Consider the following 25,181-nt stretch of genomic DNA (forward strand, 5'->3'; position numbering starts at 1 on the left):
GTTTCAGAAGTGCTTTACATGTATTTATTCATTACCCACAATAAGCCTATGAGGCAGATGCCATTAGTGGATGATAACCCTTTAGAAAGCCATTTTAAATAAGATTCTATTTGACAGGACAAGCAGGGGGAAGGGCAGAGAGGGAGAAGCTGTCTCCCTGAGGAGCAGGGAACCAAATGTGGGGCTTGATCCCAGGAACCCAGGATTGTGACCTAAGCTGAGGGCAGACATTTAACATACTGAGTCACCCAGGTGCCCCAAGACTTCATAACAAGTAGCATTTTGGAGCATTGCGGAGAAATGCAAACAGGAATAATCCCATATTCCAAGCCAGGTGGGAATTCTGGATCTTTGATTTGTTTTGACTAAATTCTGAGCCTTATCTTCATTGAAGATCTCTAGAATTCTTCTATCAAGAATATACCTAAAATAAAACCTTGCCTTGCCAAAAAGCAAAACAAGTCCCAGCAAGTCCCACTTATCAATAGGGATCTCAGGGGAGGGAAGGGCCAGGGGATGCTGGTGGTGAGACATGGGGGCTGAGCCAGCCGCGGACTCTGCTGGGATTCTGGGGGTTTTTGGGTCTGTGTACTGTAAAAGGTAGTTCAGCAGGCCTAGAGCTAGGATCCTTTGAGGGCTGGGCCAAGCCCAAGAAGGCTAAACGTTGGGCAGGTGGAGTGGAAAAGTAAGCCTTCTGCTCTTCTGAGTAGCGCTCCTGTGGTGTCACAGCATCCCGGTATGTCCAGTCACGCCAGTGGAAATTAAACCCTTCAAGCAAGGTGATTCGGTCAGCTCTTTTAGGTACACAGTCCAGGGGCTTTGTGGGTTGCAGATCTGGCACCTCTATTCCTGGCAGGAGCACCACTCCTCTGATGGCAAACCAGCCCCCATATCGGGGGTGTATGCACACACCCGATATGTGCTGGAAGAGGGTTAAAAAAAAAAAAAAAAAGCAAGATCATGGAGGTCACTAAGTCCCAACTACCATCATTGCAGACTAGGCTTGTTCAATTCTCAAAGGACACTGATTCCACATTGAACTTCTCTTACAGCTGGGCTCCCCCATTTCCTCTCTCAGACAACCCTTTTCATGACCTTACTTTGGCCATGAGGAAGGTGCGTTCCTTAAACTGAGCCACACCTCCCTTAGTGTCCCAGTCTCACCACTGGTCTCCTAATCACTGCTCTAACCCATCCTGTAACCAGATTTTAAAAAGCCTAGGTTCTCTGAGCTGATGTGTTCCCAGGTAAGCTCCAGAAAGCATGTGGTGTCCAGTCTCCTCACCGACCTGATATCCGGACACCCGATACCTGACCTCTCTGGTACTGTGTCTACCAAATCCCTTACCCAGGAGAGGGGGAGGAATGTTAAGAGTTGGTATCTTGAGGGGCCTTCACTATTTTCTCCCAGTCCCTACTCATTCATACTTGCCCTCTGACCTGGTCCCCCCAGGGGTCAGCCTCCACATCCTTTCGTTGGTAGTAGTAAGCAGCCCCTGCCACATGGGCTGCAGTCTGGGCCAGAATCTTGGGGCGCCGATTGGGGTGTACTTCATAGTCAGCGATGACTTCGATTTGCAATTCTGGGAGGTTCTGGGATAGAGATGGAAGCTCATTTCAGCATGAAAAGAATGACTTTGCCCCCAAAAGCTCTTACTTATGTTAAGGTCCTGTCCTCAGAAATCATTTGAAGTGAAAGCATGACCTTAAACTTGGATGGGTGCAGGGGTCCACTGTGAAGAAAATGATCTGTCCAGGAGGGTCCACGTTTGAAAGGAAATAACAAGGTCTTACTCAGAAGCTTCTATGATGAGGGGCTGGGGCGCCTAGGTGGTGCAGCTGGTTGAGTGTCAAATTCTCAGTTTCAACTCAGATCTCTTGAGGGTCAGGAGACAGCCCTCTGTGTCAGGGTCCACCCTCAGCACAACACCCTCAGAGTCCGCTTGAGATGCTCTCTTCCTCTGCCCCTTCCCCCTGCACTCTCTCTAAAATAAATCCTTAAACAAAAATTTATTAATGAGGGGTGACTGGTCTCTGCCTTCCAGAGTCCCAGTGTGGATGAAGACTTGGCCCAGCTTCAGGGAGATACAATGTATGTGTATGTATTTTATGTGCACGTGTGTGGTGGGGAAATACTTCCGGCTTAGGGCAAAGGGGTGAGAGATGCTTGGCGGATGCTGGGCTTATTCCTATTTCATTGGGAGGCCAAGAGAAGTCTGGTTTGAGGTTCATATAATCAACTGCCCATCTGAGTAGGGTGATTGAGATTGATTCCAGACCTGGGGATTGCTAGAAGTAGGTGGCTGAAACGGGTAAGAAAGCGGAATGTGGAGAGATCGTAATGTCAGGGATGGTTTTAGGATATCCTATCTGGGAAGTGGCTCTTGGGTCTATGTAGGTCTAGTCCTGCAGTGAGCTTAGAGGAGCTGGAAGCAGCTACAGGTTTCGAAGCTGGGGGAATATAAGAGCCTTGCTCACCTCTCTAACTCGGCCCAAGTGGTAGGCCACACATTGGTCCACAGGGTCAGTCAGTCGTTGGAGGTGGCAGCTCTGCAGGAACGGTTTGAGGGCCCGATCAAACATGGCAGGTGTGCTGAGTACTAGGAAGGCCAGGGTAGGTCCTGGCAGGGTTAGGTGGAAGGTTGGAGGCAGGAGTGCATTATACCATGCCACCTGGAATAGAGAGAAAACTCAGGCCACACAGGAGGGCCAATTTAGGCCTCTGCTAGGCTCCTACCTCATCCTAGCATTCCAGGCCTCATATATCTTGCCTCAGGCTCCATTTCATTCATTTAGTCAATGGATTTGTACTGATCCTGCATGATGTGTATTTATAGGGGGACTTCCCCATGGGGGAATATGACAGGGAATTTGGAATAGAGAGGCAGAACATTCATGAACAACTAAGAACCAAAAGAAATTATACTGCAATTAGTGCAATGACAGGACCAGATGAAGGTCCTGTTAAATTAGAAAAGGCTTCTCGGAAGCTGTTTTGAAAGGTAGGAAGGAATCTGACAGAATGATGTGGGGAGGGAGAATCCATTATATATTATAAACAGAGGTCACAGGATTAGCAAAGACATGCAAAAAGGGCATATTTGGAAAACAGCAGTTTGTCCAGTTTGATAGAAGTGAAGGGGAGCAAGAAAGGGGTGGATGGATCAGTAGGCATGAGATGATGACTGGCTTAGAGTACCAATTTAAGGAATATGGGTCTAATTTGGTGATGAGGGGCCAGCCATCAAAGATTTAAGGAGTAAACGGACATAATTAGTTTTAGAAAGATCTGGCTGCAGTGTGGAGGATAGACTGCATGCAGAATGACAGCGAGCAGGTTACTGCAGTAATCCAAGTGAGGATTGGATTGGCCTGGACTACCAGAGCACAGAGGGGTTGGAAGGAAGGGAATGGATTTGGGAGATTCAGGTGACAGATTCCAAAAGTCTTGGTGTGAGACTGGATGTGTGGGAGGGAAAGGTAAGTAGGAGCCCAGATGACTGGCTCTGTTCAGTATAGTAATTCCCATTACCCACCCACGTCTACCTAACCCACCAGTCATTCTCACTCTCTCCATACCTGCCATCCACCACTACCACCACACCTTTACTCAAGCTGTTCCTGATATTTGGGATATACATAATCCCCCTTCCTTCTTTTCACATGTAGTTCAACTCCATTTTTTCTGGTTAGTCCTTCTTAAGCTAGACCCAACCTACCTCTTCCTCTATGTTCTTTTCCAGCACTGCTGTGGGCCACTCAGTGGAAGGGGTGGGAGTGGGCTGCTCTTAAGCATCAGGCAAAAGGTTCAAGCTGAGTTGATTTAGCTTTGTACAAGCACACAGCTTAGTACAGGGAGAAATGGATCTATGTAAACAAGGGTAGGTAGGTGGTGGTGCCAGACTTCTGTGTCAGGCAAGTGCACAGTTTATGTATCCAGCCCAGCGCTGGTGATTGGCAACACCATGAATTATTCTTCTGTTGGTAGATGGAACCAACCAGCCGATTGTTTGCTTGTTCAACAAGAATGCCCTTTCCTCCTCAGATGGCCTAAATGTTAGCTACGCAAAACTTCCAGGCCTTGCCCTATCCTAATTCCTTCAGGAAGCTTCTAAAGTGACTGGGTCCAGAGGTCACTTTTTCCTCTGAATGTGGAGGTGACAAAGCCACAAAATCATTAGATTATGTTTCTCCCATTTATCAGCATGGCATTATATGGGCGTAAAAGGACAAGGGTGCGACCGTTTCTCTACTTTTTTTTACATGGAGTCACGGCTAACACCCTGTCCCGGTAGGTCAGAGGGACGTGGGGCCAGGGGAGCTCGGGAAGGACCAAAAGCCTCGGGTTCACGCCGGTAGCACCCAGGCCAATCATACACCTCGCCCAGCACCGCAGAAGGGATGAACCAACCTGAAAGGGGTAAACCTCGAAGCCAAAAGGGCACAACGTGTCCTCAATCTTCTGCTTCAGTTCTGCGACCTGCGGCTCCATAGCTCACGCTACGCGCAGAGCTTGCTGGGGAATGGAGTCTTAAGGATAACCTGGTCCGTTAAGTTCAAGGTACTTTGGACTCCATTTCCCAGGAACTACTGGGACTAGAAGCGGGATAGCGTTGACTTGGTGCAATGCATCTTGGGATATGTAGTTCACATGGTGCTTGAGGCCAACAGTTACAGAATCCAAAAGCCTCGGTTTCCCGGCAAGCTTCACGGTGAGGGTTTGAGTGTTCGTGTCGCTTCCAAAACGTAGTTCGGTAGCCTCCATCGCCGGTCGTCTCCGTGAGAGACGAACTCAGTTTCCCAAGTGGCAGTGCGGCTACAAGTCCGAAGTAGCGCTTCTCCGGTTTATAAGGAGTTTTTAAACTGGGTGGCTCCTGTAGTTTTCCGCGTGATGACGCGTGTGTCTTGGATCTGGAGTGGTCTCGACCAAGATTCGGCACTCTCAACTCTCACCTGATATCTGCGTATCAGAGTATCTCGCTTTCCTCCTACTTTCCCCAAGCGCCGTTCCCCTGACTAGTCCCACTTTTGGCCTGATACCTTTAGTATTACATCCCCTATACCCACTCTCTGACGTGTGGCTTTACCGCGCTGTGCTTCGGGTGTTCTGAGCTGGGAGAGCAAGGGCACAAGACGCCAGGACGCAGCCTCGCCAAAGATTATGAGTAGGAGCCTGAGCTGGTTTGAGCATCTTGACGCACTTCTCAATGCTACTGATGGAAATGTGGCCAGGATTAAGGTGAGGGGGCGCCTAAGGGCCCCCATTTGGAGTTTTGGGTTTAGGGACACTCAGAGCTTATTGGCCTGTGCACCTGTTTCTTTTGTAGCAGCGGCTGTATCCTCTTGCAGTCTCCACGACAGGTAAGTGTTGTCCCTTTGCTACCCTCCAGCCTTTTCTCTTTCCAGGATCTGCCTTTCTGTTGTGCCTGTACCATTCACTATTCCTTCCAGATTCCAACGGTTTCCTTTCCTGAACAGACTTCTGTTTTCCCCCCAAAGATAGGCCTCAAAATTGTCCCTTACTTACTCCCTCAACAGGAGACCTGGCTGGGACCTGGATTTCTCCTCATCACTTGCCTCCACAGTCTGGAGTCCAAACTCGACAGCCTTGGGGTCTAGAGACTCTCTTTGTTCCAGAAAGGCTGAGTTGGGCTGAGGCCCATAGAGCAACTTCTCTCCAGGATGAAGTTAGTATTCTGCGATCCCAGCTTCAATCCCAGGCTCAGGTAAAGCATGGACTTCTAGGTTTTATGTGTGGTGTTTGAATGAGATGAGGATATCAGGGATTGGGGAAGCCCTTTACATAGTAGCCCATGTGGTTTTTCTTGCCTGGGTAGGTGACTGAGGCACTAAGGCAGGCTGTGCAGGGGCTGCTGGAAGAGCAGGAGCAGCAGAAGTACCAGATCTGTGCCCTGGAAGGTATCTGGCCAGTTCTTTTTTTCATATGGATAGCTCATTATGTATGCACACGGTTTTGTTACACACTTGTGCACTTACTTGTGTCTTGATTAGCAAGTGGGGTGTCTGGGCTCTTGTACAAAGCTCTCAGAAGGGCTGACACTCAACTCATCCCACTACAGCTTCACTAAAGTTGCTGCAGGGGGGCCCAGAGCGGAGGGCCCTCCTTCTGGAGCAACGCCTGGAGGGGCTGAGAAGGGAGTTACAGGTTCTTCGAAGCCAGGTGCAGGAACAGGCCCAAGCCCAAATACAAACAGGACCACGAAAGTGCAGTGCTTCTAGTGGGCTTCACCAAGAATTGCAGAATGAGTATGTGATGGGCAAGTTCTCTCCTTCAGGGCTCTAACTCCTTGTAGTGTCCTCTGGGTTTGTTGATTGGCTTTAGGATGACTCTGCTGTCATCTGTGCAGGCGGCAACTCCTGTGGGAGGAGTCAGAGATTCTTCGGGAGGAGCTGAAGCTTCTGCGGGACCAGCTGAGTGAGTAAAAGATTGGGGGTAGGTACAAATTCACCTGTTCTCTTTTCTGGAGGGTCTTTTTGCTATCCCAGTAAGTGGCCGTAGCTTTGATTGCTTGAGCTGCTCAGAAGTCTGGCCAAGTGTTTTGTCTTGCCTCCGTGGTGTGAGTCTAGTCTCCCCAGTCAGCTTGGAAGTTTCCCATTAGTTACACCAGAATGCCCCATCTCAGTTTTCAGCACCAGGCTGGGCACAAGGCATGGAGGGGAAGGGAAAGAAGTTGGAGAATAGCTCCCTTACATTTTTCTCTCATCTGAAGGCCAGCACCAGGAGCTGCTGCTGAAACAGATGGCTGAGGGGCAGCAAGCTCAGGCCCACAGCTCAAAGGTAGGGCTAGGATTGGACCTATCTCTTCATATTTCCCTGTGGAGGCCCCTTCCTTTCTTCTCTGTCTATTCTGATCTGCAGGCAGGCCAGGATACTCTTTTCCACCCTTGTCTGTTTCTCTTTTCCCTGTGCTGACCCTATCTCTCTCCAAAACTCTTCTTCCCAAGCCCTTTTCTCCAGGTTGAGAAACTGTCATTGCCCACATGAGAGTTCCATGTGTGCTGTATATGCCAGTGGTGGGGAGGGTTATTCCTCCTGGAGAGGGAGAGGTTTGGGCCTACCTGGGTCTGTGGTCTGGCAGATGCTGGAGCAGCTGCAAAGTGGCCAGGAGGCCAAGGGTCATACCCTGGAGGCTGCCAGGACAGAGGCACAGAATGTCCGGCGTGAGCACAACCTCCACAGGTCAGGGGATATGGGTGCTTGTGGAAGTGGAAGGGATTTGTCTCAGAGGCCAGGCTTTGGGGACCAACATTCAGCTATTGTAGATTTTTTAAAAAGATGGTATTTATTTATTTATTTATTTTTTGGGAGAGAATGAGAGAGAGAGAGAGCATGAGTAGGGGACAGGCAAAGGGAGAGAGAATCTCAAGCAGACTCTGTGCTGAGTGCAGAGCCCAGTGTGGAGCTCGATTCCACAACTCCAAGATCATGACCCAAGCTGAAATCAAGAGTCAGACGCTCAACGGATTGAGCCATTCAGGCACTCCTCAACTATCCTAGATTTGACATTGGTTGGTTGGGGTGTATGATTGTCTGGGTTACAGCCCATAAAGATAATACTGGGCATTCTTTACTTGATACAGGGTCACTGAGGTATCTTCATTTGTTTAGAGGATGAAGAGGGAGGAGACCGGAGTTCTGGCCTCAGGATGGAGGACAGTTCTGTGCTGGGAGGGTCCCCTTGTCCTACAGTCACCATCTTTGCCTATGATTTTGTTTCCCTTTCCAGGACTTCCGTTCATATCTTCCAATCTAACCTGCCTGTGGCTGCCACCTTCGCCATGTCTCTTTCTTCATCTCGCTCTGAAGTCAGTCTTCCGGACAGTTACAGTAGCTGGGAACATTTAAGGAAGCTAGGTGGAGGTAAGGGCAGGGATCCTAGGTGTGGGTGAGCCTGAATCTGAAGGTTCATGGGTGTCTGCTGCTTAATTTTTTGGCACTGAGTAGAATGGAGTCTCTGCCTCTTTTTTTGTGAATCCATCATCCTCTGTTATTACTTATTCCAAGTTAAGCCTGTATGTTCCTCCTCATCAGGCGGGCACAGGGCTTAGTTCGGTGTGTATTATAGTGCTCGCTGATGGTTTGTTTTCTCTTCCTTTTCTCTCTTAGATCTCCAGAGGAGCACATTTTCTAAACTGGAGCCCAGCAGCTTACAGCTCTAGGCCCAGAGCCTTGAGCAGGAGAACCTCTTCTTTAAGGGCCTCACAATGTTCCTGAGTGACCTGTAAGGACTTGTATGAGTAGTTTTGCTCACTTTTCCCCTCCAAGGCCCTGTTTCTGGTCCCCTCTACTTCTCCTCTCTTGATCTAGCTAGTATCTGCCCTCCTTACTGGGGCTTGTCACTGCCTGCCCATCCTTGGCCACCAGCTGCAATAAAATGTTTTAACCCTCCCTGATATCTTCTGTGAATCAGCACCTACATGGGATACTGTATCTTTTCTTCCTCCTGTTACTTGACTGCTTCCTGCCATCTCTCTCTGAAATCCAAGTTCATAGATATTTATAACTATACCTTCTGAGTTCAAGCCCTGCGCTCAGTGGAACTTGGAAGGAAATGGGAGTTCCCGTTCTGGTGGATAGAATGAGATAGGACAGTGCTCTGGGGCAGTATTGCTGTGGGGATGCAGAGGAGAGCAAGGCATTCAGGTAGGCCCTGGACCTGAGTAGTAGGAGGCTTCCTCTTCTCATCTCCAGCTTCTGCCTCTTAAGGCTTACTTCAGTCCTACCACACCTCCTCAACTCCAGCAGCCCAACCCAGCTTATATTTCTGTAGCAGTTTCCTGTCTCTTTTCTTCCAGTTTCTACCTCTAATCCAGTGGCTTTTAGAATTATTTGGCTGGGGGGCACCTGGGTGGCTCAGTGGGTTAAGCCTCTGCCTTCGGCTCAGGTCGTGATCTCAGGGTACTGGGATTGAGCCCCGTGTTGGATTCTCTGCACAGTGGGGAGTCTGCTTCCTCCTCTCTCTCTGTCTGCCTTTCTGCCTACTTGTGATCTCTCTCTCTCTGTTGAATAAATAAATAAAATCTTAAAAAAAAAAGAATTATTTGGCTGTCACCTCCACTAAGAAATACAGTTTACATTGTAGTAAATATATACATGTATATCATTTAATAAGTATATACATGTATATTTACCAAATGAAAGAAATTTCATGATTTATTTATTTATTTATTTATTATTATTATTTTTTAAAGATTTTTATTTTATTTATTTGAGAGAGAGACAGTGAGAGAGAGCATGAGCGAGGAGAAGGTCAGAGGGAGAAGCAGACTCCCCATGGAGCTGGGAGCCCGATGTGGGATTCGATCCCAGGACTCCAGGATCATGACCTGAGCCGAAGGCAGTCGTCCAACCAACTGAGCCACCCAGGCGTCCCAAGGAAGAAGCAGGCTCCCCACTGAGCAGAGAGCCCGATGTGGGGCTCGATCCCAGGACCCCTGAGATCATGACCTGAGCCGAAGGCAGTGGCTTAACCCGCTGAGCCACCCAGGTGCCCCTGATTTATTTTTTAAAAAGATTTTATTTATTTATTTGAGAGAGAGAGTGTGTGGGGGAGCACAGAGGGAGAGGGAGAAGAATACCCATTGCAGAGCAGGGAGCCCGACTTGGGACTCAACCCCAGGACTCCAAGATCATGACCCAAGCAGAAAGCAGATGCTTAACTGATTGAACCACCCATGTGTGACCAAATTTCATGATATAATACTCATTGAATCACTAGGAGTGATGTACTCTGATATTTCCTATTATATTAAAAAACTAGGCCTTGTGGTTATTGGCTCTAATCCTTTCATCACTGGGTTGCTTCCTGGAAAGTATATATTTCTATGTAGATAGACTAAGGGCAGCTTTACTTTCACCTTACCCGGAGTTTGTATTCTGGACAATGCAGTCTTAATATTTCCTTAGAAGCAGCAGTATCCCATTAAGATCTCATGAGGTCTCTTCCACTGCTAAATATAGACAAAGGATAATGCCATTTATCCACCAAGTGGATATTTATTGAGCATAATACATACCAGCCCTGGTGTGTATTTGCCCTCAGCTAAGATATGCAGTGGGCTCATAAGGGTCCCAACTCTTAGCTCCATCTAGCTGGGAAGAGGAGACAATTATCTGAAATAAAAGCATAATAAAAGGCTGAAATGAGTAGGTAGGAGCTACTTCCTCCTATGGGGTATATTTAAGGCCTTGGCCTAACTAGCAGACAGGTCACGAAGAGTGGACCTTTGATACCTGAGTAGCTCTAAGGCATTCCTTGGTTCTTTCTCCTCAGTATTAAGGAGATTGCTGAGGGGCACCTGGGTGGTTCAAGGGGTCAGGCTTCTAACTCTCGATTTCCGCTCAGGTCATGATCTCAAGGTCTTGGGATTAAGGGGGGGTTCTGCTTGAGATTTTCTCCCTCCCCCTGCCCAACTCTATCTCTCAAATAAACACATAAATCTTTTTTTTTTTTAAAAGATTTTATTTATTTATTTGTCATAGAGAGAGAAGCGAGAGTGAGCACAGGCAGACAGAGTGGCAGGCAGAGGCAGAGGGAGAAGCAGGCTCGCTGCCAAGCAAGGAGCCCGATGTGGGACTCGATCCCAGGACGCTGGGATCATGACCTGAGCCGAAGGCAGCTGCTTAACCAACTGAGCCACCCAGGTGTCCCTAAACACATAAATCTTAAAAGAAGAAAGAGATTTCTGAGAGTGGAATGTAGAGATCAAACTTGGGTCAAACAGAACTTGTTCAAAAAACTAAATACTTACCATTAAGATTCATCTTCCTTCTCAAGGTACAAGTAATCCCAGTCTTGTACATCTTTCACTGGGCATATGATAATGTCTGGTATGATGGCATTATTCAATTCTGCTTGGTAGAAAGCTGTACTTATTTATCAACTTCTTCGCATCTGGCTTTATGGGAGACAGGTTTGCAAGGGTGCCTGGGCTTCAACAACAGAAAAATTCAATAGCAATGTGGAACAATGGTATTTGAACTGTCACCAGGTGGCAGCACATCATGTATTGCCAGAAGAAGGATCGGGAGAAGGCTCTGGGCCAACGGCCCTGGGCTGGGGTAATTTCTTTTCTCCTTTTGGAGATACTGTGAGGGGGCACCTGGAGATACTGTGAGCTACCAATTAATCTAACTAAAACGGTATCCCGTTAAGGGTACTGTGCTCAAGAACCTTTGACAGCTCTCAGAGCATAAAAAAGAAAGGACAAATTAAGCATTTAAGCTCAATTCACATTTAACCTCCATTCTTATCTCCTATCACATATCTTTCTTTTTTTTTTTTTAAAGATTTTATTGATTTATTTGACAGAGATCACAAGTAGGCAGAGAGGCAGGCAGAGAGAGAGAGGAGAAAGCAGGCTCCCCGCTGAGCAGAAAGCCCGATGCGGGGCTCTATCCCAGGACCCTGAGATCATGACCTGAGCCGAAGGCAGAGGCTTTAACCCACTGAGCCACCCAGGCGCCCTCACATATCTTTCTTTTAAAATTTTTTTCTTTAAGTGTAGTTGACACACAATGTTACATTAGTTTCAGGTGTACAACATTAGTGATTGGACAAGTTTATACATTATGGTATGCTCACCACAAGTGTAGCTACCATCTGTCACCACACAACACTAATATAATATCATTGACTATATTCCTTATGCTGTGCCTTTTATTCTCATGACTTTTTCTTTCTTTTTTTTTTTTTTTAAGAATTTATTTATTTGACAGAGAGAGAGATCCCAAGTAGGCAGAGAGGCAGGCAGAGAGAGAGGAGGAAGCAGGCTCCTCTCAGAGCAGAGAGCCCGATGTGGGGCTCCATCCCAGAGCCCTGGGATCATGACCTGAGCTGAAGGCAGAGGCTTTAACCCACTGAGCCACCCAGGAGCCCCATGACCTTTTCTTCCATAACTGAAAGCTTGTCTCTCCCACTCCCCTTCACCCATTTTGTCCCTGTCCTATCCAGCAATCATCAGTTTGTTTTCTGTAATTTTTTGTAAAGATTTTATTTATTTGACAGAGAGACAGCGAGGGAGTGAATGCAAGCAGGGGGAGGGGGAGAGGGGGAGAAGCAGTCTTCCGGCGGAGCAGGGAGCCCCAGGCAGGGCTGGATCCCAGGACCCTGGAATTATGACTGAGCCAAAGGCAGGCGCTTAATGACTGAGCCGCCCAGACGCCCCAGTTGTTCTCTATATTTACGGGTCCAGTTATGCTTTTTGTTTATTCATTCGTTTTTTAGATTCCACATATGAATGAATTCATACACAGGTTTCTTAAACTTTATTGCCACAGGAATGCACACTACTTATGCTCCTATTCAAATCTCACTCATCAGTCAAGACCCATCTGGTAGAAGGCAAGTCTAAAGATATCTGAAAGGATGTCTCTAATCCAAGGGAGTACTGGTGCAGAAAGGCCCATGCTCCAGTGTTTCTTTGCCTGTTTTAGCATTGGGAGCTCTAGCCCTGTTCCAATCTGCTCAGGCGTGAGATTATGAGGACCTTGAAGTCCAGGTATATGGGAAGCATGAGGAAGGAAATATATGCATGTTGAACAGTTGAGCAGAATTCTTACCCCCTACGCAGCTCTTTCAAAATCTTCAGTTTTCAAGCCAGCTCAACTGTTATCTCCTCCAAGAAGGCTTCACTGAATCGGATCTCAGTCTTGATTAATAGTTGCCTCAGCATTTTAACCTTACCCATTGCTCTTACCATCTCAGGTAGCTAATAATAGTTGATCATCAGTTTTTCCACTATACTGAGGTTCTGCAGGACTCTGCGTTCATTTATCTTTCCTTTATTCAGGTAATCCTTACTTAGCTATACCCTTCGCCAACCGAAAATCCGCGTCAGTCGAATCCATTTTCTGTTGGTTTTATTAATTACCAATGATTGTTCCCTGTCGTGTTTACTGCTCTCCTCCCAGCGCCGGAGGCTTGGGGACTTGAGTTTTCCCCCAGGTGTATTCCCTCCTCCTTGGTTCCGCCTTCCTAACACACTGCTTCTTCTGTTTTTAACCTCCTCTTCCTTCCTATTGGTTCTCTTCGTCTCCCAGAGTTGGCGCCGAGGGCTGTTGATTGGCTTTCCCGGACGCCTATTGAGGCCACCCTCATACCACGTGGCATTCCTAATGCTAATTGGGTAATTCCGCTAGCTCGTTTATCAAAGATTGACGATTGATTGGCTGCTCGGAGGCTTGAGGAGAGGGGCGTGCTCACCTTTAGCCCCGCCCCAGTCCCCCTGCTGGCGGGGCAGGCGTTTCAGTCGCGGGCGGCTGCGGAGCTCCTCAGAGATTCAGCTCCCTTTTCAGGCTCGCCGTTGGGATCATTCTCTTGGCCCCGCCAAACAGACGGGGGAAACGGTCCCGATTGCGGGGCCATGGCAGTAGCCTCCTCGTCCTTCGCTGCCGCTAGTTCCGACGAGTCGCCTGCTTCTGCGCGAGGGACCCCCACCACCTCCGCGGGCTAAGAGCCTCTGCCGCCTCGGAGCTGTTAGGACTACTATGCTCCCACTTTGCTGCTGCCTCCGCCTCCCGCCCGCGCAGGCACCCCTCTGGCTGTTCAGTCCCGCCTCAGGTAACGCCGAGAGAGCGCATAGGGCACAAACCCTGGGCGTCCCGGCCCGCGCGCCCGGGCGCGCGGCTCCTCCACCGCCGCGGCTCCGGAGCATTGGCACTAGGGTCTCTCAGTACCGACAGGACCTCTTTGCTTCCCAGGGCCCTCTGAGCGGCTGGGGATACTCCTCGATCCGTTTTCCTTCCCTTTTCACTTTCTTCAGGGTCCCGGGACAGCCACCATTCCTACCTCCGCTTCCTCGCCTCAGAGGCCGGGAACCCTTTAGAAGTTCCTTGGTAGCAGGGACCCGGTCCTTGAGTCCTCTCAGGGACTTTTCTCACTTCAGAGACTCAGGAAGAACTCTTGCTTCAGAGAGCTCCAACTCCGCACTGAGAACCTTCCTCGTCCCTCAGAGATCTGGACTCCCTCACTTTACTTCCCTCAAACATACTCTTTCCTGGGAACTTTCCCTTTCTACGTTAGAAAGTACTCTGCCCGCCCCCCCGCCCCAAGACACTACTGCCTCCCCCTCTTTTCTCTTCTCTGTCATCCTTATTCTCCCCCATCCTTCCTTTTCGCTCTTCTGCTTTTTACCCTTCACTTGGAAGATTCTGGACTAACCCAGTATTTAGATTTAGCTAGAAACGAAACTCATGTTTGTTTGATTTAAAGACCTTTCCGTTTACAACTCTGAGAAAACCTTGCTGAAGAATTTGGACTTTATTCTGCAGGTATGGGGAGCCACTGAGGGTTTTGTAAGCAAGGGTTTGGTATGACTGATGATCTCTGGTGAGCATGTGAAGGAAGAATTGAAAGTGAAGACAGTGTGGAGGCAGAAAGCCTAGGTAGGCAGGAAACCACTGTGCTAATCCAGGCCAGAGGGGATGAACTGGAATAGTGGGAAGAAAATGAAGAGAAAGACATGCACTTCTAGGACATTTAAATTCCTCGAGGTTTCCAGAGTTGGGAGCGGTAGTGGGATGTTTCGGGCTTCGCTGCTGGGATGCACTGGTAGTGTTAATTGTAATAGGGAACACGAAGAAGCATTTTTTTTTTTTTAAGATTTTATTTATTTATTTATTTATTTATTTAAAATATTTTATTTATTTATTTGACAGAGATTACAAGTAGTCAGAGAGGGGAAGCAGGGTCCCTGCTGAGCAGAGAGCTCAGTGCGGAACTCGATCCCAGAACCCTGAGATCATGACCCCAGCGGAAGGCAGAGGCTTAACCCACTGAGCCACCCAGGCGCCCAAGATTTTGTTTATTTGACAGAGAGAGAGATCACAAGTAGGCAGAGAGGCAGAGAGACAGAGAGAGAGGGAGAAGCAGGCTCCCCGCTGAGCAGGGACTCCAGGACCCTGGGATCATGACCTGAGCCGAAGGCAGAGGCTTAACCCACTGAGCCAGCCAGGTGCCCCTGAAGAAGCAGTTTGGAGGGAAGGCCATGAATTTTGTTTTGGACATGTTTAATTTGAGGTGCTTTTCAGATATTACTGTGGTTTGCTGGAAATTTGGGTCTGAAAATTGGGAGAGAGGTTGGAACTGAATACATAAATTTGAGGGCGCCTGGGTGGCTCAGGTATTTGAGCGACTGCCTTCGGCTCAGGTCATGATCCTGGAGTCTCAGAATCAAGTCCTGTGTCAGGCTCCTTGCTTGGTGGGGAGCCTGCTTCTCGCTCTCACCCTCTCTGGTCTTGTGCTCTGTCACACTCTCTCTCAAGTAAATAAATACAATCTTAAAAAATTGAATATGTAAATTTGAGGGTCAAGAGAGAATATAACAGGGATATTTGTTTTATTTATTTATTTATTTATTTGACAGAGAGAGATCACAAGTAGACGGAGAGGCAGGCAGAGAGAGAGAGAGAGGGAAGCAGGCTTCTTGCTGAGCAGAGAGCCCGATGTGGGACTCGATCCCAGGACCCTGAGATCATGACCTGAGCCGAAGGCAGCGGCTTAACCCACTGAGCCACCCAGGCGCCCCATAACAGGGATATTTGAAGACTTAGTATGGGATGGTAATACTGAAAGAAGAGAAGAAAAGGGTTATGGACCAGAAGGAACATCATTTTTTGAAGGGTAATAGACACGGAGAAAGAGAGGTTGAAGGAATGGGACAAGAATAAGAACAGAATAGTATTATAATAGAGACCAAAGGAAGAAGGGTTTCAAGGTGGGATGACTGTCACTGTCAGGTGCTGCAAAGCTCAAGTAGAATGACGATTAGAAGGAAACCACTGAATTTAGCAATTAGGAGATCACTTGTTTCCTCTAAAAGACACTTTGGCTTGTGCAATGGTGGAAATGCAAGCAATAGATCATGATGGATTGAGGAACAAATAGGAGGCAGTGAGTAAAATTACTCTTTCAGCAAGTGTGGTTGTGAAAGAAAGCTGATGGTAACATTTTTATTGAGAATATATTCTATGTCAGGTACTGTAAAGATGCTTTATAGATCCCAACAACCTTGTGGTGTAGGTATCAGTATTCCTCTTTTACAACTGGGAAGACTGCAGGCAAGAACATGAACTTTCCACTATGGCACTTTTTTTTTTTTTTTTTTAAAGTATTGGTGAAACAGTTTTGTAGGTTGAGGGGGAAATTTACCTAGGAAATATCTTGGGCATTTCATTCTTTTATTTTTTAAAAAGATTTTATTTATTTATTTATTTATTTGAGAGAGAGAGAGATAGTGAAAGAGAGCATGAGTAGGGCTCCAGGGCATTTCATTTTTTGATACTAAAAGGTTAGAGGTTAAGATGGATAATGGTGTGGTAGAAGGAAAAGAAGGTGGGGGAATTTGACAGATGGTCTTACTTTCTTGATGTGATTAGTTACCTTTAGAGAGGTCACTTATTTCTGGAGACTGAGGAGCTACAGTGAGTATTAGGGCCATGGAAATCTTCAATGGAAAATGAAAATAGATTAAGAATAAAAAAAAGATTGCTGACCACATTGTGGGCCCATTAAGAGTTAGATATAATATATTTGTAATGGGCCCAGTAGCATGGATTTTGCATTATCCCCAGCAGTTTAGGAGTGGGAGTGCAGAAAAGATAAGGTTGGGTTGATCCAGAATTGGAATATGTAAGACGAGAAGATAAGATGGAGAGTAACTGTACAGTGCTAGTATATTGTGGGAGTTATGGTGGAGTCTGAGAGTCCAAGCTGGGGTTTTAAGAAGGAAATCCTTCAGAGGGCCCAGTGTACTTGGAGAATAAGGAGACAATCAGAAATGTGGTTGACGGATGCCTGGGTGGCTCAGTTGTTAAAAGTCTGCCTTCAGCTCAGGTCATGATCCCAGGGTCCTGGGATGGAGCCCTGCATCAGACTCCCTGCTTAGCGGGAAACCTGCCTCTCCTTCTCTGATTCCCACCCCCAACCCACTTGTGTTCCCTCTCTCACTGTGTCTTCCTCTGTCAAATAAATAAATAAATTCTTTCAAAAACAAATGTGGTTGAAGACCAGGTTCTTTAAGAAGTACAGAATGGGGGGCGCCTGGGTGGCTCAGTGGGTTAAGCCGCTGCCTTCGGCTCAGGTCATGATCTCAGGGTCCTGGGATCGAGCTCCGCATTGGGCTCTCTGCTCGGCGGGGAGCCTGCTTCCTCCTCTCTCTCTGCCTGCCTCTCTGCCTGCTTGTGATCTCTCTCTGTCAAATAAATAAATAAAATCTTTAAAAAAAAAAAAAAAAGAAATACAGAATGGGGGCACCTGGGTGGCTCAGTGGGTTGAGCCTCTGCCTTTGGCTTGGGTCATGATCTTGGGGATCCTGGGATCGAGCCCCACATCGGGCTCTCTGCTTGTTGGGGAGCTTGCTTCCCCCTCTTCTCTCTGCCTACCTCTCTGCCTGCTTGTGACCTCCCTGTCAAATAAATAAATAAAAGCTTTAAAAAAAAAAAAAGAAATACAGAATGGGAGGGGTGCCTTGCTGGCTCAGTTAGAGGAGGAGTGTGTGGCTCTTGAGGTTGTAATTTTGAGCCCCACAATTGGTGTAGAGATTGCTAAAAAATATATAATAATAAAGAAATACAGAATGGGACAGCTGAGAGTTTGTTATTTCAAGATTAAAAAAAACAGGGTATAGGGGTGCTTGCGTGGCTTAGTCGGTTAAGCGTTTGCTTTTGTCTCAAGTCATGATCCCAGGGTCCTTGGATTGAGCCCAGCATCTAGCTCCCTGCTCAGCAGAGAGCCTGCTCTCCCTTTCCCTCTCCAGCTCCCCCTGCTTGTGCTCTCTCTCTGTCAGATAAATAAATAAAATCTTAAACAAACAAACAAACAAAAAACCCCCAAAAGCTCTAGGATATAACTGTTATAGTGCTGTTGAAGGGGAATGGAAGGACAGGTTATTGAATTAGTGGGAGGTTGTGGGGCTGTGAAGTGTGCTGAATATGTCATTGGTATGGATATCATAATTGTCTAGTATGATAGCAGGAAATGGAAAAGAGGAGATACTGGGTTCTATAGGTGGGGCTGCTCAGACCTGAGGGCCCCATGATTGAATTAGAGGTTCCTTATTACTTCTTAGAAAGTAGTACTGGGGGACACCTGGGTGGCTCAGTCGGTTAGGCGCCTGCCTCCAGCTCAGGTCACGATCCCAGAGTCGTGGGATCAAATCTCTCATCAGGCTCCTTGCTCAGCGTGGAGCCTGCAGCTTCCCCTGCTTGTGCTCTCTCACGCTCTTGCCCTCTGACAAATTAAAAAAAAAAAAAAAAAGTAGTACTAGGTGATACAGATGTTTGTGTGAATTAATGTCAAGTTCCTGTGCCCTGGATCTATGATATCTTACTCTCTCATACAGATATATATTTGGGACAGTCTCAAACAAAAATCTTTTGAGATTTGGTATATGGTAGGCCTATTTAATTCTGTTTAAAAGTGTATATATGTTGAGAGACTAAGCTAGGGACTCTCTACCCCAGAACCCCCAGTAACATTTTATGCTTATGTTAATTTTTTTATTAATGTTTTATTTATTTGTCAGAAAGAGAGAGCACACACACAAGCAGGGGGATGGTGGCAGGCAGAGGGAAAAGTAGGCTCCGTGTTGAGCAAGAAGCCTGATGTGGGACTCATCCCAGGACCCTGAGATCATGACCTGAATCGAAAGGAGAGTCTTAACTGACTGAGCCACCTAGGCATCCCTGTGCTTATGTTAATTGTAAAAGGAAAATTGCATATTTACATGTACTCATTCCCTGGCTTACTTAGAGTAGAAAGCTGACTTAATTTTTCTTCCCTGTGTGGAAGTGTTTATAGATATATTCTTAGTGTTGTACACTTCATTGTTCAGCAAAATGAACATCATGTTGGAATTTGAAATCTATGATAAGGGCCTTTATGAGCATTTCATCTTCTTCCAGTAAATGAAGCCCAATTATTACAATGTATAGTGTGGGTGATGCTGAATGTTTTGGACCAACAATGGGTATTGTACTATTTTCCAAGTCATCATATGGATGACTTCAGTGTGTCTCATTAGTATTGTTTTTGCCAAGTACTCAGAGTGGGTGTTTTTTTCAGTTAGAGGCCTACTTGTGATAATTTAAAAATTTTTTTTAATTGGTTTTCTAAAAAAGATTTTATTTATTTATTTGACAGAGAGAGGGAAAGCGGGAGAGTGCAAACAGGGAGAGTGGCAGAGGGAGAGGGATAAACAGTCTCCCCCATGGAGTGAGGAGACCTACTTGGGGCTCGATCCCAGGACCCTGAGATCGTGACCTGAGCCAAAGGCAGACACTTAAATGACTGAGCCAACTAGGCACCCCTCTTTTCTTTCTTTTCTTTCTTTCTTTCTTTCTTTCTTTCTTTCTTTCTTTCTTTCTTTCTTTCTTTCTTTTAAAGTTCTATTTATTTGAGAGACAGAGCATGAGCAGAGGGAAGGGCAGAGGGAAAGGGAGAAGCAGACTCCCTGCTCAGTAGGGAGCTTGGGTGGAGCTTGATTCCAGGACCATGGGATCATGACCTGAGCCTAAGGCAGGTGCTTAACCAGCTGAGCCACTCAGGCGCCCCAGAAGGTGGGATTTCTAAGTTAAAGGATATATGCATTTATAACTATGACATTTTGCCAAATTGCTTTCCTTGGAGGTTGTTTTAATATACATTGCCTGTAACTCACCATCATTAGCTGTATCTTAGATTATACTTAAAAGGTGCTATGTGCCAGGTACTATTCAGACTGCTTTATATATATTTTTTTACATATATAAGTTTACTAATATTCCTTTGAGATAGGTACTATTATTATCTTTATTTTTTAGGTTAATAGATTCAGGAAGACAATTTAAGAGACTTGCCCAAATCATATAGGTACTGTGGTAGAAATTCAAACTAAACACTCTGGCTTTAGGATCAGTGTTGTTAGAATCACACTTTGCTGTTATCAAAGTTGAATTTTTTTCAGTCTGATAGAGAAAAATGGTACCTCAGAGTGGTTTTAAGCTTTAAAAAATTATGTTAAAGTGGGACGCCTGGGTGGCTCAGTTGGTTAAGCGGCTGCCTTCGGCTCAGGTTGTGATCCCAGCGTCCTGGGATGGAGTCCCACATCGGGCTCCTTGTTCAGTGGGGAGCCTGCTTCTCTCTCTGCCTCTGCCTGCCATTCTGTCTGTCTGTGCTTGCTCTCTCTCCCTCTCTCTCTGACAAATAAATAAAATCTTAAAAAAAAAATTATGTTAAAGTTTAGCATCTTTTTTTTTTTTTTAAGATTTTATTTATTTATTTGACAGAGAGATCACAAGCAGGCAGAGAGGCAGGCAGAGAGAGAGGAGGAAGCAGGCTCCCCGCTGAGCAGAGAGCCCGACGCGGGGCTCGATCCCAGGACTCCGAGATCATGACCTGAGCCGAAGGCAGCGGCTCAACCCACTGAGCCACCCAGGCGCCCCAAAGTTTAGCATCTTTTTATGTTGAGTTATTCATATTTCATTTTCTGTAAACTACCTGTTTAAATTTTTATTTATCTATTGTCATAGGTCTCTTTTCTATTGATTTCTATGTCTTCTGTCTGTGCTTGCTCTCTCTCCCTCTCTCTCTGACAAATAAATAAAATCTTAAAAAAATTATGTTAATGTTTAGCATCTTTTTATGTTGAGTTATTCATATTTCATTTTCTGTAAACTACCTGTTTAAATTTTTATCTATTGTCATAGGTCTCTTTTCTATTGATTTCTATGTCTTTATATATTATACGTGTGTATATACATACATATATACTTAATATAGTTCATGTATATATGATAGATTTTTTTTCTGTGGTATGTATTATAAATATTTCCCATTTTGATATTTGTCTTCTGACTTCTTTTATTTTATACCCATGAAAAACTTTTAGATTTAGGTGTATTTTTTTTTTTAAGATTTTATTTATTTATTTGACAGAGATCACAAGTAGGCAGAGATGCAGGCAGAGAGAGAGGAGGAGGCAGATTCCCTGCAGAGCAGAGAACCGGATGTGGGGCTCGATCCTAGGACCCTGGGACCATGACCTGAGCCAAAGGCAGAGGCTTTTAACCCACTGAGCCACCCAGGCGCCCCAGATTTAGGTGTATTTTTATGCAGACAAATTTTTCTTTTTTATGTAGACAAATTTCTTTTTTTTTTTTTTTTAAAGATTTTATTTATTTATTTGACAGAGAGAGATCACAAGCAGGCAGAGGCAGGTAGAGAGAGAGGAGGAAGCAGGCTCCCTGCCGAGCAGAGAGCCCGATGCGGGGCTCGATCCCAGGACCCTGAGATCATGACCTGAGCCGAAGGCAGCGGCTTAACCCACTGAGCCACCCAGGCGCCCCTATGTAGACAAATTTCTTAATCTTTTCTTTTATGGCTTTTGGATTTTGAATCATAGTTAGAAAGGCCTTCTCCATTTTAATCCTCCACTTTTTATCTATCCAGTGGGAACAAGAAAACAATTGAAGGTCAAAGTATTTTGTGAACTATAAACTGTAAATCATTCTATAGATGAAATATGGTGTTATTTAGTAATTTGTCTTCTGGATAAATTGTATAGAGGCTGTCATCTCCTCTGCCTTAAGTGGAATACAGTGACATAATTTTCTTTCTGCAGTGTGGAAAACTGGTGGTATTGATATTGTGGTCAGTGTTTTCCTTGGACAGTTTGCCTGGGATCTTTTTCAAGAGTAGGCACTGTGGAAATCCTAAAGTATTTTTGCATACTTTAGTTTTATTCTTTGTATTAGAATTCTTTTTTTAACTTAAAAAATTTTTTTAAATTTTTTTATTTTTTTGAGATTTTATTTATTTCACAGAGAGAAACAAAGCCAGAGAGGGAACACAAGCAGAGGGAATGGGAGAAGGAGAAGCAGGCCTCCCGCTGAGCAGGGAGCCCAATGTGGGGCTCAAACCCAGGACCTGAGCCAAAGACAGACACTTAACGACTGAGCCACCCAGGCACCCGACTTTTGAAACATTTTTTAAACATTTTATTTATTGGGGTGCCTGGGTGGCTCAGTGGGTTACAGCCTCTGCCTTCAGCTCAGGTCATGATCCCAGGGTCCTGGGATCAAACCCCAAATCGGGCTCTCTGCTCGGCGGGGAGCCTGCTTCCCTTCCTCTCTCTCTGCCTGCTTCTCTGCCGACTTGTGATCTCTGTCTGTCAAATAAATAAAATCTTTAAAAAAAAAAAAAAAAGTCCTCAAAAATTGTTTTGCTTTCACATTAGCTATGATTTGCAAATTTATACATTATTTACCATGGGTGTTTTATTTCTGCTGACTGGTAGGAATTTGTACTTTGGGAGGATACCTCACGTGTGTGTGTGTGTGTGTGTGTGTGTGAGAGATTATAAAATTAATGCATTTCATTAATGTCAAATATGAAAGTAGAGGTGGTTTTAAAGGAAAAGATACAAATTATTCACATCTTCCAAGATTCTAAAAGTTAATGGCCAATTTTAACATTTGGGATGTATCTGCTTAGAATTCTTCTTGTGCTTTTTGTGTGTATGTCCATATTGTCATCACCAACGCTCTAGGGCTTGGCATAGTGCCTGGCCCCTAGTAGGTACTAAATTAATGTTTGTTGACTGAGTGAATGAAAAAATGAACATGCTTTTACATAGAAAGTATGGAATCTGAATGGCCTATTTATTTTCTTACATACTGTAAATTTTTTTTAAAAGATTTTATTTAATTGTCAGAGAGTGAGAGAGAGGGAGAGAGAGAGCACAAGCAGGCAGCGTGGCAGGCAGAGGCAGAGAGAGAAGCAGGCTCCCCGCTGAGGAAGGACCCCGATGTGGGACTTGATCCCAGAACTCTGGGATCATAACCTGAGCCAAAGGCAGTCGCTTAACCAACAGAGCCACCCAGGCGCCCCTTTACTATAAATTTTGATTCATATAGTAGTATTGAAGTTTGTATGCCACAGTTCATTTGGAGGTGAAGTAGGTTTGAACCTAAGCCCTTATGGAGCTCATAGTCCAGTGAAAGAGACAGATAAACAATTGAAATACTGTGTAATTACTGTAACAGCAGAGATTTGTGCAAGGCGAGATTAAGGGGTCAGAGGACAGACCCATGTGAGATGATTATTGAGAGAGCTATGTAGAATAGGTCAGGAAGAACATACCAGAGAGAAAGAATATTATCTGTATAGGCATTAAAGTGTGAACAGAGCTCTACAAGTAGTTCTCTATGTCTGGAGTAGATTTTGTTTGTGGAAAGGAAGAGAGAGAGATGAGGATTGAGGCTAAATAAGAAAGAGCCTTTGTATCACACACGAAGAGTTCTCAAAAGTTTCCTCCCATTGGAGAATAGATTGAAACAGGTACTAGAGTGGAGATAGGAGGACCAAGAGGACATTAACTGAATAACAGCTAGAATGAGGTGAATGTCACTTCAGCTGAGATAGGAAGGGAAAGCTATACTTGAAATGTGGGTTAAGTCTGGGATATGATTAGGCCAGTTTTTGTAAAGCATGTCTAAAAGCCAGACTAAGGGGAGATCTGGGGGGCTCAGTCAGTTGGGTGTCTGCCTTCAGCTCAGGTCATGATCTCAAGGTCCTGGGATGAAGCCCCCCTTGTTGGGCTCACTACTCAGTGGGGAGTCTGCTTCTCCCTCTGCCCTTCCCCCCACTCATGCTTTTTTTCTCGATCTCTCTAACTCACTCTCTCCCCCTCTCAAATAAATGACTGAATAAAGTCTTAAAAAATTTTTTTAATCACTGACTATTCAATTTTTACATTCCTTGCCCTTACCCTCTTCCCATTTCACATATATCATAAATTTTATCTCTTGTGGTCTAAGCTACTATTGCAGGAGGGATGAAAAGATAGTTTTATTAAATTTGTTTATTAATTATTATTATTATTTTAAAGATTTCATTTGTTTATTTGATAGGGAGAGATCACAAGTAGGCAGAGAGGCAGGCAGAGGGAGAGGGGGAAGCAGGCTCCCCGCTGGGCAGAGAGCCCGATGCAGGGCTCTATCCCAGGACCCTGGGACCATGACCTGAGCGGAAGGCACAGGCTTAACCCGCTGAGCCACCTAGGTGCCCTGAAAAGATAGTTTTTAGTCCTCCCTTTATTTATTTATTTTAAAGATTTTTATTTATTTATTTGACAGACAGAGATCACAAGTAGGCAGAGAAGCAGGCAGAGAGATAGGAGGAAGCAGGTTCCCCGCTGAGCAGAGAGCCTGACGGGGCTCTATCCCAGGACTCCGGGATCATGACCCGAGCCGAAGGCAGAGGCTTTAACCCACTGAGCCACCCAGGCGCCCCTAGTTCTCCCTTTTTATCATCATTTTTGAAATAAAAGTAATGCATGATCATTGTAAGAAACAACTCTGCTGAATGTATTACATAAAAAAGTGAATGTTTCTTACAATCATTTCCTCCACCAAGATGACAGTTTAGTGTATATATTCCTTGAAATTGTTTTCTAAGCATATACTCACTTAATTCTCATAATAACTCAGTGAGATATAGTTAATATTTATCTCTATTTTATTATTATTTTTTTTAAATTTTTATTTATTTATTTGACAGACAGAGATCACAGTAGGCAGAGAGGGAGGCAGAGAGAGAGGAGGAAGCAGGCTCCCTGCGGAGCAGAGAGCCCGATGTGGGGCTTGATCCCAGGACCCTGGGATCGTGACCTGAGCCGAAGGCAGAGGCTTTAACCCACTGAGCCACCCAGGCACCCCATTATCTCTATTTTATAGATAAGAGGATATAATGTTCATTGTTATACTAAAAAATAAAGCTCCTTCTATTCACTCTATTTTGCAACTTGCTGTCATCACTTAACAGTGAAACTTGGACTCTTTCCTTGTTAGGATGTATAGAATTGACCTCTTTTAATGACTATATAACATTAAATTACATGGATGTACTCTAATTTATTTAACCTATCCCTGTTGGTAGACATTTGGATTATCTCTGATTTTATCTGTTACTGATAATAACTGTGTAAATTAATATTCGTTTACATATATCTTTGTGTGCTTATTGTAGCTGTCATTTTTAATGGCTATAAAATATTCCCTTTAGTGGAAATCATACATTTGAGAAAGAAAGAAGGTTGAATAAAAATATTTTGGGGGGAGCCTGGGTGGCTCAGTGGGTTAAAGCCTCTGCCTTCGGCTCAGGTCATGATCTCAGGATCCT

At 45.3% G+C, this 25,181-nt stretch overlaps 3 protein-coding genes across 5 annotated transcripts in view; 2 read left to right on the forward strand and 1 right to left on the reverse strand.

Annotated features, from left to right (window-relative positions):
* Position 1: 1 nt before the first annotated feature.
* On the reverse strand, positions 2 to 4,538 carry MMACHC (metabolism of cobalamin associated C). 2 transcript variants are annotated; one of them, XM_047723905.1, is made up of 4 exons: positions 4,412 to 4,538; positions 2,479 to 2,673; positions 1,441 to 1,593; positions 2 to 922 (listed from the first exon to the last, which is right to left on the reverse strand). In XM_047723905.1, exons 1-4 carry the CDS (start codon positions 4,490 to 4,492, stop codon positions 494 to 496), a joined length of 858 nt encoding a protein of 285 aa, XP_047579861.1. In that variant the 5' UTR covers positions 4,493 to 4,538; the 3' UTR covers positions 2 to 493. The 2 variants fall into 2 exon arrangements, with proteins under 2 accessions (XP_047579861.1, XP_047579862.1); XM_047723906.1 differs by lacking the exon at positions 1,441 to 1,593.
* On the forward strand, positions 4,524 to 8,417 carry CCDC163 (CCDC163 homolog). Its single transcript, XM_047723902.1, has 10 exons — positions 4,524 to 5,239; positions 5,328 to 5,361; positions 5,539 to 5,726; positions 5,838 to 5,919; positions 6,081 to 6,267; positions 6,369 to 6,436; positions 6,732 to 6,799; positions 7,101 to 7,201; positions 7,749 to 7,882; positions 8,129 to 8,417. The coding sequence occupies exons 1-10, from the start codon at positions 5,162 to 5,164 to the stop codon at positions 8,179 to 8,181; spliced, it is 993 nt and encodes a 330-aa protein (XP_047579858.1). The 5' UTR covers positions 4,524 to 5,161; the 3' UTR covers positions 8,182 to 8,417.
* A 4,781-nt stretch (positions 8,418 to 13,198) lies between these two features.
* The window catches only part of TESK2 (testis associated actin remodelling kinase 2), a 147,077-nt gene continuing 135,094 nt past the window's right edge, over positions 13,199 to 25,181 (forward strand). The window contains exon 1 of one of the 2 annotated variants that reach the window (XM_047723880.1): positions 13,199 to 13,583. The gene's annotated coding sequence lies outside the window, so the exon portion shown is untranslated. The remainder of the gene's footprint in view (positions 13,584 to 25,181) is intronic. The other variant, XM_047723881.1, reaches the window with a different exon arrangement.

Source organism: Lutra lutra, chromosome 4 (assembly GCF_902655055.1).
Source record: "Lutra lutra chromosome 4, mLutLut1.2, whole genome shotgun sequence".
NCBI lineage: Eukaryota > Metazoa > Chordata > Mammalia > Carnivora > Mustelidae > Lutra > Lutra lutra.

Bases quoted from the DNA above. Each gene is read 5' to 3' on its own strand.
- MMACHC (XM_047723905.1), bottom strand. From the start codon at position 4,492: ATGGAGCCGCAGGTCGCAGAACTGAAGCAGAAGATTGAGGACACGTTG. The intron at 2,674-4,411 runs GTTGGTTCATCC...TCTCTATTCCAG, and splicing joins TCGAGGTTTACCCCTTTCAG to GTGGCATGGTATAATGCACT. The intron at 923-1,440 runs GTCAGAGGGCAA...ACCCTCTTCCAG, and splicing joins CTGACCCCTGGGGGGACCAG to CACATATCGGGTGTGTGCAT.
- CCDC163 (XM_047723902.1), top strand. From the start codon at position 5,162: ATGAGTAGGAGCCTGAGCTGGTTTGAGCATCTTGACGCACTTCTCAAT. The intron at 5,362-5,538 runs GTAAGTGTTGTC...CTCCCTCAACAG, and splicing joins TCTTGCAGTCTCCACGACAG to GAGACCTGGCTGGGACCTGG. The intron at 5,920-6,080 runs GTATCTGGCCAG...ATCCCACTACAG, and splicing joins CCAGATCTGTGCCCTGGAAG to CTTCACTAAAGTTGCTGCAG.